We start from the raw sequence: 15,303 nt of genomic DNA, 5'->3' as shown, positions 1-15,303 counted from the left end.
GTTTATTTGTTTAAACACTTATCAATACATCATTTTTTTTCGGTTTAGCATAACATTAGCTGATCATTCCACACGTCACTGAGTTACAGGGTAAGGGAAACACAGTTGTAATATAATGTTTCAAGTCATGAGTGCACATAGCAGAATCATCAGAGATCGGGATGCATCTCAAAAAGGCAAGGCGATTGAGACATAAGGTTAAGGCTCAGATATATGCAGCTGAAACAAGCAAATCTCCCTAAATAATTTGCTCTGTATCACCCCTCTCCCCTTTCTTCAAGGACTTAATATGGAAAAGATAAATTGTGTGGAAAATAAATTCTAGATTTTTTCTTTGTATTGGATTTATTAACTTAGGGGGGAGGGTGAACACCTAATGCAATGTACAGATGATGTGTTGTAGAATTGTGCATCTGGATTTTTAAATTATTTTTGCTTTGCTTTTTAAATATTTTTTATTATTAACGCTAGTACAGATGTCCCCAATTTTCCCTCCTTTGGGTACCTTATACCCCCACCCCCCTGGTCTACACCACATTGTCTGTGTCCAAAAAATTATATGATCTAAATGTTTTCCTTCTGAAACCTCTTTTTCTTCAAAATGTAGTTATTTACAGTGAACATATCACCAAATTTAAATTTTCTACTTAATGGTAGTTTTATGGACATAATTTTATTACTTTAAACTTTGGGGCAACAGTCATATGACACTGTAAAATTTGGTTGTGTTGTATTTGTGTCAGTATCTTCTTTAAGATACCATTCTCAAAGAAACTATGTAATTTGCTTTTTTAGATGACTAAATTAATTATTAGAATTCTGTGTATTGAATTTTCTTATTTTTCAATTCCAGCAGTGACATCATGGAACAGACTAAATTTCCCTTAGTGTGTCTGTGTTTTTGAAATGGAGAGGCTAGTGTTAGCTCAAACTGCCTCTTGCGTTATGACTATGAGTATCATGCATTAAATAAGTGTATAAATAAAAAAGACTGACCCTCCTCCAGGGAGGCAGTGTGTGTGGTGGTCAAGGGCACAGATTGTGAAGCCAGACTTCTTGTGACTATAACCCTGACTCTGCCTTAAATTTGCTGGATTACCTAGAGTTACTTAACTTCTTGCTGTCTCAATCTCCCCTTTTAGATAGCAATGATAATATTTGCAGGCCATTGTTATGAATAATGAGTGGGAAAAATTCCTCATGCATAGTAAATATTATTACCTTTGCCCTCTAGTGCAACTGGAATATACTTAAAAGCATGGGTGCAATTAGTGTGAACTGCCATCAGGAAGTCAAAAGCATAGGGCACAGTCTCTTTTTTCTTTACAGCATGTGTTGTTTTAATTATAATGCTCTAAGTGCGTATGTAAACAAAGTACATTATTTTTAGAGAACTAGAAATTTAAGTCACTATGAGAGGTAAACTAAGCAACCTAATTACTTCTAGAGGTAAAATTTAAATGAGAAATCACATCTTTTTAAAAATTGTAAAATACGATGCTTGTTAGTACTGTTTATTAAGACAAATTTCCAACTTAACCTCCAGGTGGTTTTGCAGTAACCTTCAGTCCTTGGCTCTGGAGAGGTCCACAATTCATTCTGTTGCGGTCCAACATTAATGTTTTAGGTGACTTAGTGGAGATGTTGCATGCCTGAGCCACTTACAGCGTGGTGAGCCTCACTGGCCAACAGAAAACAAAGCCAAAGAGTGCTTGCGGTGAATATCTCAAACAGCAGGGCCTAGGTAGTAGAACATTAGTCTCTCTGGAGTCATAAAAGAAGTAAAATATTTCAAATTATTATATAAGAAAACCTATAATTACCGTAAGCTAATGCCAAAAACTCCTATCAATTAAATAAAAATCTAATCAATGTAAAAACCTATTTTTCATATAATTAAATGATTTCCCAATTTGATATCAGTGATGAAACCACTAAAGTATAATTTTTCAAATACTGCCAACAATGTTGTGCATGAATTTTTTAAATATTCAACAATAGCTAGAGAGAACAAAAACGGTCTATCAGATATCTTTGTTTTTAACAAAACTTCCTGGAAAAGAAAGTGTCATCACTTGATTTGTTTCATCTTTAAGAAAAACCTCAGTGAAGAACAGCTCGCACAGTCCATTAGTGGTGATCGCTGCGAGCGTCGTGGTTTATTCAGCCATTTCATCTCCGATTCTTTTCTGACTTAATGGGAGGAAAACACTCTCCTGTACGCGGCTGGAAGAAAAGTCAGGTTATAGAAACATAGATTTAAGTGAAGTAGACATTAAAATGAAGCAAATAATCTAGGTACTTTAGAATCATACCATTAAGCTTTCTGATATAAATGTTGCATTTCTAATTTATCTTACTAGGGAATTTTAATTTGTTTTCATCTAATGATTGTAACCAATAACACCCCCAAAACAGTGTTATGTTTTAGGTAAATTAAAAAGGCAAACCACATCAATAAGAATTATGTTAGGATTGAAAATGAACATATGAAAATCCATACAAAAATCAAAATTAAACCACTTTTTGTAGCACTAACAACTTCAAATATTAAATTTAAATCATTTAAATTAGAAAATAGAAAGTAATTTAAAAACAGCTTTACTTGTCTTTTAAATGGAGACTTTTCTTGTTAAACTGAACTTCACCATATGGGGGATTTGCATTTTATTCCTGCATTCATTTTAGTAGACATGTATTTAGTAGTTCCTTTAGAACTTCTTCTGGTGGGTGATAATTGCAGTCTGCAATATATTTTATAAAGATGTTAGTCTTGGAGTACATTTACCATGGAGAATGTTTTGTACTTAGCATTTATCTTGCGTAAGTTTCTGTGCTTAAGTATGAAAAAAAATGAAGCTATGAAGCTGAAACACAAAGTAGAAGAGATCTTTGCCTGAGAGCAATGAATAAAATGTTGACTAGCATAAAATGTAACAAGTATATTTGACCTCAGCCTTCTCTGAACTCAAAACCTTACTATCGTCTTCTTAGAAATGAAATAGTGTGCAAAACCATAATATCACATGTAATTGTAACACTTGGTGCTTATTTAAATCAGGCATATTTAGTAAGTTTAAAAATATGTATTTAAAAAATAAATCTTGATTGGGAAGTCTTTGAGTATACTCAGGAGGACTGAAATTCTCTTTTGAATATACTTTGATATACTATAATGACTGGAAATGTTTCATGCTCAGGACAATTGCTTTCAGGCTTAACTTTATAACCCCAGATAATCGCTTCCTAGACAGAGTAATATTTTTCCTATGGTAATTTATACAAACTGCAACAGACACAACCAGAGGCAAAGCAAATATGGGAAAATTGGTAAAACAGTCAGAACTTCCCTCGGAATACCAGCGTTCTCTTGCCTCTGTATCGCCACTGGAAATAATGATAATAAAAAATCCACACTCTTATTTTTTTAAATAATGTAAATCTACCCTGAATCAACTCCATTGTATCCAGACAAATTCAACAAAGATTAACATCAAATTCTCTCTTACTTTAAGAAAGTAACAGTATTTTAAATGAACAAAACTTTTAGCTTGCTAGTCCATTCCTATTAGAGAACACTGAACCTAGGCTATATTTTTCTGCGTTACAAATGTGTTTGGGGCATAACATGCTGTGATAAATGCCACTCTGCTTTTACTAACTCACACAGAAACAGTTCAAAATGGAAATTAATAAATTCTAGGAAATTAACTAATATTTTAAGTTCCAGATGAATATTGTGATATATGCTTCCATTGAATTTTTATTAAACTAAAGAAGAAAAATTATAATGCAGCAAAAAATAGCTTACACTTCATATATTGATTGGCTTCAACAATTTAAAGAGAATCTTTTGACAACAATTAGTTCAGATTCATGTGCTTTCTGTATGGAAAATATGATGTTCTTTAATTTCTTATATCAAATCGGGGTAGGCCTAGAACTAAATGTTGTTCAGAAAGAGATTACCAAGGAATTAATTGACTGAGCTTTCTTGATATCTGGGTACAGTTGGCCATTAGTGAATGGAACAATAATTCTCTACTCTGCTTGAAGAACGAACCCAGTTCAATCACCTTCCTTACAATATCAATTTGAAAAATTTCACTGGCAACAAGTTATCTATATGCTAAAGAACGTATAAGTAAATATCACCATATAATATTTTCAACTAATTTCTCTATTGTTAGTCTTCATTTTATGGTTTATTTTAAGAGTGGATTTAAAATTTTCTATTTCTATAAGTAATAGAATTATCTTTTTTACTATTCTTTCTTTAACTATTTTAAATGGAAAAGGACAATGCACCAAATAAAACACATTAAGAAATATGGTATTGAATAGTGTTTTGAATAATCTTAAGTTTTATTATAGCAGTTTCCTTCTGTGTTTCTATTTTTAAAAATATAATAGCAAAAAACCCATTGCAACTTTAAGTTTATGTTTTTAGTTATCAAAATCTTATTTATCCTAAAAGGTCATGTGTATTTATAAAGAATTCTAACAACTGAAAATACTTACATCAACCTCAACTGCTTTAAAGAAGTACTCTTAAGATTTATGTAGAGTAGATATTTATTATGACTAAAGGTAATACACTTAATAATCAGGAAATTCCATGGAATCACAGCATGATAGAGGAAAAAAGCACCCTTCAAATTATCTTCACCTCCTCATTTATTGGCTAAGAAACAGAGACTTTGAGATGTGAATTGAAATGTCCGGGATTCCTAAGAAAATACCATGCAATTAAGTCAATTTAAAAATAACTAAATTAATATAATCCAGATACGTCTTCCTGGTATTCTTAATAAATTTTAGCCCTTCACTGCTAGCCACATAATAAATATTTCAGGTTTTGCTGGCCACATGGTTTCTGTAGCATCTCAACTACTCAACTCTGTCGTGGGACAAAAGCAGCCATAGACGATACGGAAATGGATGACCTCCTCTGTGCTCGGGCAACCTCAGGAGGTTGTCCTGGACAATGCACTCTCCTGGCAGATTACTGGCGGATTGTTCTGCTGCTGATTGTTGTGCACTTATTCCCTATCTTGGAATTATCTAAGACCATTACAGTGCACGTCGCAGCAAAAGACTAGGCTAGGATGTTCTGCCCTGGTGAGGTTTTAAACACCCATTATATCCATTAGATGTGAGTAGCGCTCTTCAACCTTTTTTTCTTTTTCTTTTTTCTCTTTCTTTAGTTTCGTTGCAAAACTGATAAATGTATTCCATTCTGGTGGAAATGTGACACCGTGGATGACTGCGGCGATGGATCTGACGAACCTGATGACTGTCGTGAGTACACTGGTACACGTAGGGATTTAGGATTTAGGGCTGCTTACATCCCAGACATGAAGAGTTGGAGCTAGATTTATACACTACTTTTTCTAGTACATTTTCAAAATAATAATAAAAAGATTTTATGTCTATATTTAAAAATATAACAAAATTTGTGGCAATGCCTTGCATATGTATCTGTAACTATTATGTTTTGAGTTGTGACATCAGCAATTTGTTAGGTTTTTTATAATTCTCTTTTTACTTGTAGAGGACTACATTGCTCAATATAGTCATCAGTAGAGTAACATTAAGTATGATTTTGACTTAATACATCACCAATTTGTAGGCAAAAGTGGGAAAGTTCTCAGAATATCACTCAATGACTGAAATTTTCCCTTTAAAGAATACAATTTTTCCACTTGTCTGTAAGTATTAAAATACTTAACATTTATAAAAAGTCAGATTTTTCCAATATAGATCATTAGTTTTCAGTTAGGCACTTTAATATGCTCTTAGTAGTTGCTTAAAGTGATTAGCAATTATATATGATTTGACATCTGCCTGGCATGGCTAGGTGCTGCTTTTTAAATTTTTTTTAGCTATCTTTGGTAACTTTGCTTGTAATGAACAATCAGCAGACTTTTCTTTGATGGCCTTCACAGTTCACTCCATGGGTCATTCCAATTCTGACCTGTCAAGTTGAAGATGCTTATAGTCAATCATGATAATACCTCAACATCCCAGTGGATGGTTACCATGATTTGGACTTGACATTACATTCAAGATTTTCCTTAGGCTTGAGCTAAAGAAAGACACTCTACTGTCCCAGTGAAAGCTGGCTACTTTTTTGTGTGTACTTTCCATCACGGAGTTACAAGGCTGTTTCAAACTTAGAATCATAAATAGTTACATTGACAATGTGTATTCCATCTCTCATTTGAAGTTCTTCCACAGAGCTCATTTATATATTTGAAAAGCAATAAGTAATTGGTTACCATATATATATATATATATTCAATAAGAAGAAAAATTGTTATAAAAGTCATCACTTTTCTACTATTTTTGTACAGACTTTATTTATTTGTATTTAGACAGAGAGGAAGGGAGGGAGAAGGAGAGGGAGAGAAACAATAATGTGTGCTTGCCTCACTCGCATGCCCCCTCCTAGGGACCTGGCCCGCAACCCAGGCACATGTCCTAGACTGGGCATCGAACCAGTGACCCTTCAGTTCACAGGCCAGTGCTCAACCCACTGAGCCACACAAGCCCAGGCACTTGCCTACTATTTTTATGATTTTGAAAGATCTATAGTTCTTTTATTAATTTTGTTTTTGCTTTCACTATGAGAGATCATATTTAAAAAGTAATATCTGAATGGGATAGATAAACTATTATGCCAGAGTTATTCTTTTTTTTAGAGAATAACTGAGTAGAAAGGAATATCAAAATAATAAGAAATTATATTGAGTACCAATTGTGATTTACTCATATAAAAAGTTATTATTTCCCTATAATAATGTAAACTTCCTCATGATACAGTAAAAATGTAAATACAACTTATTTTTGAAATTGATAGAAATAAACGTGCATGAATGTGTTAATTCAGTTTGCATGTGAAGGTGACCTTTCCTGTCCAGGTTCCCTAAAGTTCTCTCTGGCCACTATCACCATGATGACCTGCAGAGAAAGTTATTAACACCCAGTGCTTTCCATTCTAACATAAGTTCCTGAGCTCTAATTTTAATCTAGACTTAAATGTTATGCTGCAATCACATTGATATAAAAACTACCTATATATTTAGTGTAATGAGTTTTCTGCATTTTCCCACTAACAGAATGTATGTTGAGCAAATGTAACTTTAATGTGTTTTAAGGGGAACCAAAGAGACATCTGGTATCCAAGAGCTTCTGTATGATTCTCATCCTGGTTAAATACCAATGCCACATGTTTTTATTGCTGGTATTGTCTCTGTGATCTTTTAATAAATGATCTCTTCCTTGGGGTTTATGGGTGAACAACACTGAATATCTGGGAGCATAATTCTTTGTGTTGCAAGTCCTGGGGATGTGGAAAACGGTGTACATGAGGCTGTGGGTGTTTAGTATTCATTTCGGAGTAGGTGCATTATCAAAATTTATGGCTACTAAGAGTTACTGGCCATACCTTTAATTGTACCTTAAAAGGTAGGAAAGCCTGATCTTAGTTTCACATACTAGCAAACATACATGTTTTTACATGAGTGTAGATAAGAGAGATGAATCAAGAATTCTCCGGCATCATGAGTTTGCAATTACATTCTCCATGCTATTCTAATGCACCAAGGATCATTCTAAAGAGACATTGAAAAGTCAGATAGGTTTTCCAGTTATTTCTCAGACATAGAAGGAGGAAAATTATAGGAAACTTTATAGGAAGCAATAGGAAATAGAGGGAATGAACATATTTAGATCATGAGAAAATGAAATATAGCACAGCTTATACATTTAGTGTGATTAATTAATAAATGTTACAAGTCAGAAGTAAATGACTTTTAACATTTTAAAATTCACTTCTCTGAAAGTCAGCATGAATTAAGTTACTTTAGTTTAATGTTAAGGAAATTTTTAATTAATATTTTAATTATAAAATATAAGTTATTTCCCAAAGAAACTTTAAGATATAATTTATCAATATTTCATTGACCGAATTAATAAATCATTATTAGTTTATATTAATTTCAAAGTCAGTGATTAGTAACATACATTATGATCATCAGTCAAAAGGTAAATGGTTAATTGCCTGCAAGTTTGTGAGAAGAATTCAGATTCAGACCTGGATTTAAATTCCAAACCTGACACTTGAAAATTGCTCATTAATAAGACTTAGTTTGCTCATGTGTAAGAGTGGTTATGATGTTGTTGAGGAGAAGGTTACGATGAGATTCAGTGAGTAACTTATCTGAAAGGGCCTCACCAGTGCCTGATGCATAGTAGATACGCAATAAATCCTACTCGATTATTATTAATTTTTTGTAAACTCAGAAATATTGCAGATAAAATGAACTATTATCTGAGATGTATTTACTATGATAAAATATGTATGGCACATAAAAATTTTTACTCTCTATGTAATGCCGCCCTTACCTTATTTTGCTGTGAATAATGCACATGCTCATGTTTATGTGCAATATGCATGGGATTATCAGGCTCATTATTACACCCACGGTATGTAATCATTATACCCATATGTAATATACATCCTTATTTTTCCCTCAAAAATGTAGGCAAAAAAGTGTGTATTATACATGGTAAAATGTGGTACATATTAATAGAATTACAGAAATTAATATAGGAGGGGCCCCCCAACACAGAATTTATTTATTTAGAAAAACTGTGTATTTATTCTTACGTGTTTAAACTTCAGTCACCTTCAATATACTCTCAATCTGATGCAATGCATTTATCAAGATGTTTTTCAATAGCTCAAAACAGTTTTTGAACTTGTCAATTTTGATGCCTTTTAGTACTTCTGCCATTTTATGTTTCAACTCTTCCTTATCGATAAAATATTTGCTTTTGCAGAACTTTTTCATCCACAGAAACAAAAAATAGTCTCTTGGAGTGAGAGTGGGCGAATCAGGAAGGTGGGGCACAGGGTCATGCCATCGCTGTTCAAAAACTGCTGAACACTCAGTGTGATGTGGGCAGGTGCACTTGTAAATCACTCATCATGAAATGCGCAAATGCCTTGAAATAGTCTTTAAAAAAGTTCACTGAAGCCAATGCAGCCTCTCACAACAACGCCAGATGGTACACAGGGAAGCCTGTAATACAAGTGGCCTGGCCTCCAGAAGACAATTCATTGCTTGTTTGTTTTTTGTGGGTATCCCACACCTGATTTAAAATGTGATACTTAAAAAAGCACTTGCTTTAAGTAATCTAGAGAGCATGTTTTGAGGACAGAAGTTCCTTTCTTCCATATGACAGACAGCAAAGTGAACAAAGAAAAATGATTTAAAAAATGATATCGGAATAACCATTTTTTAAAATTACAATGAATTCTATTCTGCCATTTAACCTCTCAATATCATTTTTTAAGTGAGGATACATTTATATGCTTTTAAATGTATATCTTTATACATTATTAATTGCTTTCTTAATGTTAGTTTATGAAATATAATCTCAAGGACATCTGAGTTCCTGATAGCTTAGCTATGGACCTGAATCTAATGGCAATCTAAATGTGAAATATTCTCATTGTGTTCTTGGATATGTTTAATATAATAATATTATAAACGTTTTGAATGTCGGAAAAGCTCTGTTTAACAAATCATGGGGTAAGTTTTCATTCCATGATACCTGTGTGTTTCTTCCCCTAGCTGAATTTAAGTGTCAGCCGGGCCGATTCCAGTGCGGTACTGGGCTCTGTGCACTTCCCGCTTTCATCTGTGATGGAGAGAATGACTGTGGAGACAATTCAGATGAACTCAACTGTGGTAAGGGGTTAATTTCTTAACTAAGGAACTTAAATCTAATTCTTAACTGCTTATGTCCTCACTGATTTAAATGCAGACACCGGTCTCAGCACAAATGAGTTTGCTCTTTGTATCTTAGATACACATGTGTGCCTCTCTGGTCAGTTCAAGTGCACCAAGAATCAGAAATGTATCCCAGCGAACCTCAGATGTAACGGACAAGACGACTGTGGAGATGAGGAAGATGAAAGGGACTGCCGTAAGTCACCCTAAAACGTTCCACCTCGTCTTACTTCTGACTCCCAACTGAAAGTGTTCTAAAAATTATAATTGTGCAGTATAAAATCATACAGTGTAGAAAAATATAATAACAATTATGCCAAATAATTCCAAATAGCTATTTATTGGGGTGGATTAAGAAGCTGTATGTGAAAAAAATGTAGAGAAAGTTAATACATGGGTGACCTACTTAAAAAGCTACCTGGAGATTGTGACAAACATGAAGTAAAACTCATTCATTCATATCATGCTTAAGAGAAGCAACAAAAACAACATTGCAGGTGATTATGGATTTTTTCATAAATATATATGTGTATATATATATTTTGCTCACAGTAAGTAGGTACAAGTAATTTTCTTCCACTGATTAATTAGTTACTTGAAATTAACTCCATTTTAATTAGATATTGATTTTTTCCCCATAAAACGCATTTAAATGTATGAGGAGAAAAAAATCTGGGCAAAATAACAACAAAGTTATTTGTTGAAAACTGTAAATAATACCCTATTTAATGTATCTTAACAAGCCATTTCAAAGAACAATAGTAAAACACTTTTTCATTTTATTCACCACTTATTTTATTCTCCTACCAGAATTCAAATTACCTTAAGTGGAAGGGAAAACAATTTACACACTTGTGTAAGCAGGAAGGCTAGTGTGCTGACACACACAGAGGCTCTGAATGATAGAGGACCTGCCAAGTGTCAGGATTTCAACAGATAAGCTGTCAATATTTCTGCCCTGTTGAAGTTCTATTTTACTCTCCTAAAACTTCTATCAGTAAATAACGTGCAGTCATCCAGTGATCTGATTAAGATGATACACTGTAAAGTCTCTACCAGTTCTTTATGTTCGCCACTCTTACAGCCGATCCTCACACGACCAGGACTTGTGGGGCAGCGGATGGTCAGAGTCAGATGTGCTCCTTCCGCAAAGACTCAGCACAGCTAGAGATTTTGCTCAATGTAATGCTTTCCATTTCTTCATTGACCAATATCTTCCAATTTTAGTAGTTTTTCATGTACAAAAACTTTACTTGTATTAATTTTATTATTTATTTATTATGAAAAACTTATTCTAAAAGACCCTTAATTCTATGTTTATAAAATTAGTTTTAAAATCTAATTTTAGAGAGACTGTTTAGAAAAATCTGATTTTTATCAAATGTGTCATTGAAGAAATATGTTTTATTTATTTCAATGAAAGAATATTAGGGATACATTATAATTAAACTCCTCACCTTCAGAGCCTTATTAATTAGAGGATGTCACTTTTTCAACTATCTTAAACATTGGCTTGTCTAATTGCTTTTTATATGAAATATCCTTGCCCAAAGCTACATTTTAATAGGTATTTTCCTCTTAAGCTGAAAACAGCTGTTCTCCAGACTATTTCCAGTGTAAAACTACCAAGCATTGCATTTCCAAGCTGTGGGTGTGTGATGAGGATCCAGACTGTGCAGATGCGTCAGATGAGGCCAACTGCGGTGAGTGATTCCCGACTGTGGATCTTACCTGTCGTGTTTGTGTCGTCATCTATGATGGCCACAGCGAGATGAATTTGAACACAATTCTGATGAAACTGAAGTCTTACATGAAAAGAGTTGTCTCTGTGTTCACAGAGTCAACAGCCTCAGGGTACCCTTTCATAAAAAGCATGGAGAGGTATGGCAGAAGAGTCAGTATTGCTTAGCATAAGTCAAAAGTACTTCTGAAAAGATAGATCGAAAAGGTGGGATAAAACTACAACCTTATTATATTAGAGTATGTAAATGATGTTAGCATTTAATAAACAGAAACAATGAAACACTATTTTCATATTGTCCAAGACTTCATTTTTATGCATAATGGTGTATGATTTTTCATTCATTCAATAATAATTCCTTCTTAAACACTGTAAAATAAAAGTAAAAAAATAAAAATATTTGTTCTGTTTTAATAGATGACTGCTATCACTTGTTAGCATTTGGTTCTGAAACATTATTTTACTTCAATCATTTATTTTACTTAAAATAATTATTTCTTAGTTAACAATTCAGACATGGAGAACATAATCACTTTGTTTAATGCATTTTATTTTAACTTAAAAATGTCAATATTGAAGCAGAAATGAAGAGTAGTCGTCACATGTAATTCATTTTATGAACATTTATTAAGTGTTGGAGCTACTTTGTAGGCAAATATACCAAACTTAGCATTGTTGGGGAAATAAAAAGCTTAACCTAGTAACTGATTAGAGAAGACACAGTTTGCTTAAATTAAAGATAAGACTTTCAGGCTTCGTAGACAAGATTGTGTTAAATACGTGGCTAGAATCCACACTGCTCTTAATGAACACTTCTGGGAGAAACAAAAATTTTAAAAGTCATTTAGGTTCTCTGAAATTCTATTTATGTTGAACAAAACTTATGAGTTACATGTCACTGGCAATAATGTATCTGTTTCTTTCTAATGTCTTTCATGCAGCTGTGTCTTAGAACAAGCAACCAGAATAGCTTATCACGGTATCATAAAACCACCCTTTTCCACTTTGTGGAATTGATATTCACAATCAATTCACAAGGTCTCAAACTATATTCATCACTGATTTGCCCATAGCAATTATTAATAACCTTTGCTGATTAGTTTAGATTAATGACTAGTTTACTATATTTTATTATGCATATTTACTTATAAAAATAAAATAAAATAATGACATATTTGCTATCAGTATAATTTCTTGGCTGGAATATTATATATAGATTTCATTCTTGTTCTTTCTCCTCAATTTGATGTGAGAGAACCACTTTGATAGATTATATTGTGCCAACTGATAATTATCATCACAAAAAATGTCTAATATTTATTTGATGTTTGACATATGGCCCAGTGACTGTTAGAGGCTTTACAGTAATTACCTCACTTAATCTCTTTATTTTCCCTGTTTTATCAAAGAGTAAAATGAGGCCCCATGAGGGTATGAAATTTGCCCAAAGCTCCACAGACAGTAAGTGGTGGAAGTGGGACTTGAATCCAGGGCTATTTGACACAAAAATATCTGCTTTATGAACATAGCTTAAGTCCACTTCATATTTTAATGAACAAACTGATCTAACAAGCAAAATAGAGACAGACTCATAGATACAGAGCAGGATGGCAGCTCTGGGGGTGGTGAAGGGGGGAGGGATGGGGCAAAAAGGATCAAGGGCTCATGGACATGGTGGACAACAATGTGGTGACTGCGAGGAGGGAATGGTGTATAAAGGGACTAAATGGTAATGGAAAAAGGACAAGAAAAATTTTAAAGAGAAACATTTTAATGTTTTCTGTTATAAAGTTAAATATATAGTGCTAAAACATTTAGCTCTATTTCTAAGTAAAAATTTTTTATATATACATAAAATTAAAAGGGAAACTATTCATTTTTAGTTTTCTGAGGAAATTCCATACTGCTTTCCACAGTGGCTGCACCAGTCTGCTTTCCCACCAACAGTACACTAGGGTTCCCTTTTCTCCACAACCTCTCCAACACTTGTTGTTTGTTGCTTTTGTTATGATGGCCATTCTCACTGGTGTGAGGTGGTATCTTATTGTGGTTTTAATTTGCATCTCTCTGATAGCTAGTGATCCTGAGCATCTTTTCATATGTTTCTGGACCCTCTAGATGTCCTCCTTAGAGAAGTGACTGTTCAAGTCCTTTGCCCATTTTTTAATTGGGTTGTTTGTCTTCTTAGAATGATCTCACCTTTAACAGGAACCTAATCAACAAAACAAACAAGCAAGCAAAATATAACCAAATACACTGAAATTGAGAAAAGGCCGACAGTGATCAGAGGGGAGGGAGTTTCAGGGGAAAAGGGTGAAGGGTTTGTAGGAACAATTATAAAGGACACATTGACAATAACGGGGGATAGGGTGGGGTGGTGGAAATGGGAGGGAGGTAGGGAGGGCTAAGGGTTAGGCTGGGGTGGGGGGAAAAGTCAGAGAACTATACTTAAATAACAATAAAATTAGAGAAAAAAGGGAAAGTATTCTACAAGGGTATTAATAGAATTAGCAAAAATACATGGCATTTCTAAACTTACTGAAAACAGAAAAAATAAAGATTGAGAAATGCTGTACTAAAATATGATGTAGCAGTTTGGTTTTTTTTTAAATTAAATAACCACCACTCTCAGTTAAATCTTATACTGGGACTAAGACAAGTCAAATGGTTAATATTCCCTCCTGTCAATTCTAAAGGTGTAGCATTATACAACAATTTTGTTCTGTTGTGACATTTTCAAAATGAAACAGTTTGGTTTGTGTTGTTTTTAATTATGTAAATGAAACCAATATAGGAGAGAGTGAGAAAATGGAAACACCTAAGAAAACAGAGGAAATAAAATACACATGTATTACAGGGTACTAAAATATTAAAATACCAGTAATCTATAATATTTCAATTTTTTTAATTTTAAAATTGTCTTGAATACCATGTTTATTGAATTCTACCTAGTAGAAATTTTGAAATCTTATGATTCCTTGCCAATTTAACAACTAATTCAACATGTATAAAAATTGTATACTAATCTAGAATTTGAAGAGGCCTTGTAACCATTTTAAATAGAGGTAGATCAAATATTGTTAAGGGGTCCTAGTCCAATAAACAAGCATTGGTGAAACTTTGGACTTAAAATTTAAAAATAAAATTGACTATTCAATTTTCCCATCTTATTACACATAGTTTTTGAGATAGGTAAATTTATCCTGGAAAAAGATTATTTCATGCAATGGAGAGGAAAAAAAAAAGCTGGGATAGCAATACTTTTATCTGACAAAATAAACTTTAAAACCAAGGCTATAGTACAAGACACAGAAAGACACTACAAAATGAAAAGGGAGCAATCCAACAAGAGGATATAACCCTAGTAAACACTGACACACCCAACATAGGAGCACCTACATATGTAAAGTAAATCTTGATGGATATAAAAGAGAGATCAACAGAAATACAGTCATAGTCAGGGATTTTAACACCCCATTGACTTCAATGCATAGATCTTCCATGCAGAAAGTCAACAAGGAGACAGTGGCCTTAAATGACACACTACATCCAATGGGTTTAATTGATAGCTCTAGAGCATTTCACCCTACAACAGTAAAATATGCATTCTTTTAAAGTGCACATGGAGTATTTCCTAGGTAGACGACATGGTAGGATATAAAACAAGTCTTATGTAATTTAAGAAGATTGAAATTATATAAAAAATATTTTCTGACCACAATGTTATGAAATTAGAAGCCAATCACAAGAACACTGAAA

The 15,303-nt window shown here is 33.3% G+C and overlaps 1 protein-coding gene across 1 annotated transcript in view; it reads left to right on the top strand.

The window, feature by feature from the left end:
- The window catches only part of LRP1B (LDL receptor related protein 1B), a 1,720,016-nt gene that overhangs the window by 1,525,772 nt on the left and 178,941 nt on the right, over window positions 1-15,303 (top strand). The window contains exons 65-68 of the mRNA XM_053919407.2: window positions 5,208-5,301; window positions 9,645-9,761; window positions 9,880-9,999; window positions 11,387-11,506. Of these exons, the coding sequence (XP_053775382.1) occupies window positions 5,208-5,301; window positions 9,645-9,761; window positions 9,880-9,999; window positions 11,387-11,506 (451 nt within the window). The remainder of the gene's footprint in view (window positions 1-5,207; window positions 5,302-9,644; window positions 9,762-9,879; window positions 10,000-11,386; window positions 11,507-15,303) is intronic.

This window comes from Desmodus rotundus, chromosome 2 (genome assembly GCF_022682495.2).
Source record: "Desmodus rotundus isolate HL8 chromosome 2, HLdesRot8A.1, whole genome shotgun sequence".
Taxonomy (NCBI): Eukaryota; Metazoa; Chordata; class Mammalia; order Chiroptera; family Phyllostomidae; genus Desmodus; species Desmodus rotundus.
The sequence above is the reverse complement of the archived record's forward strand: the minus strand, read 5'-3'. Positions and strand labels throughout refer to the sequence as shown.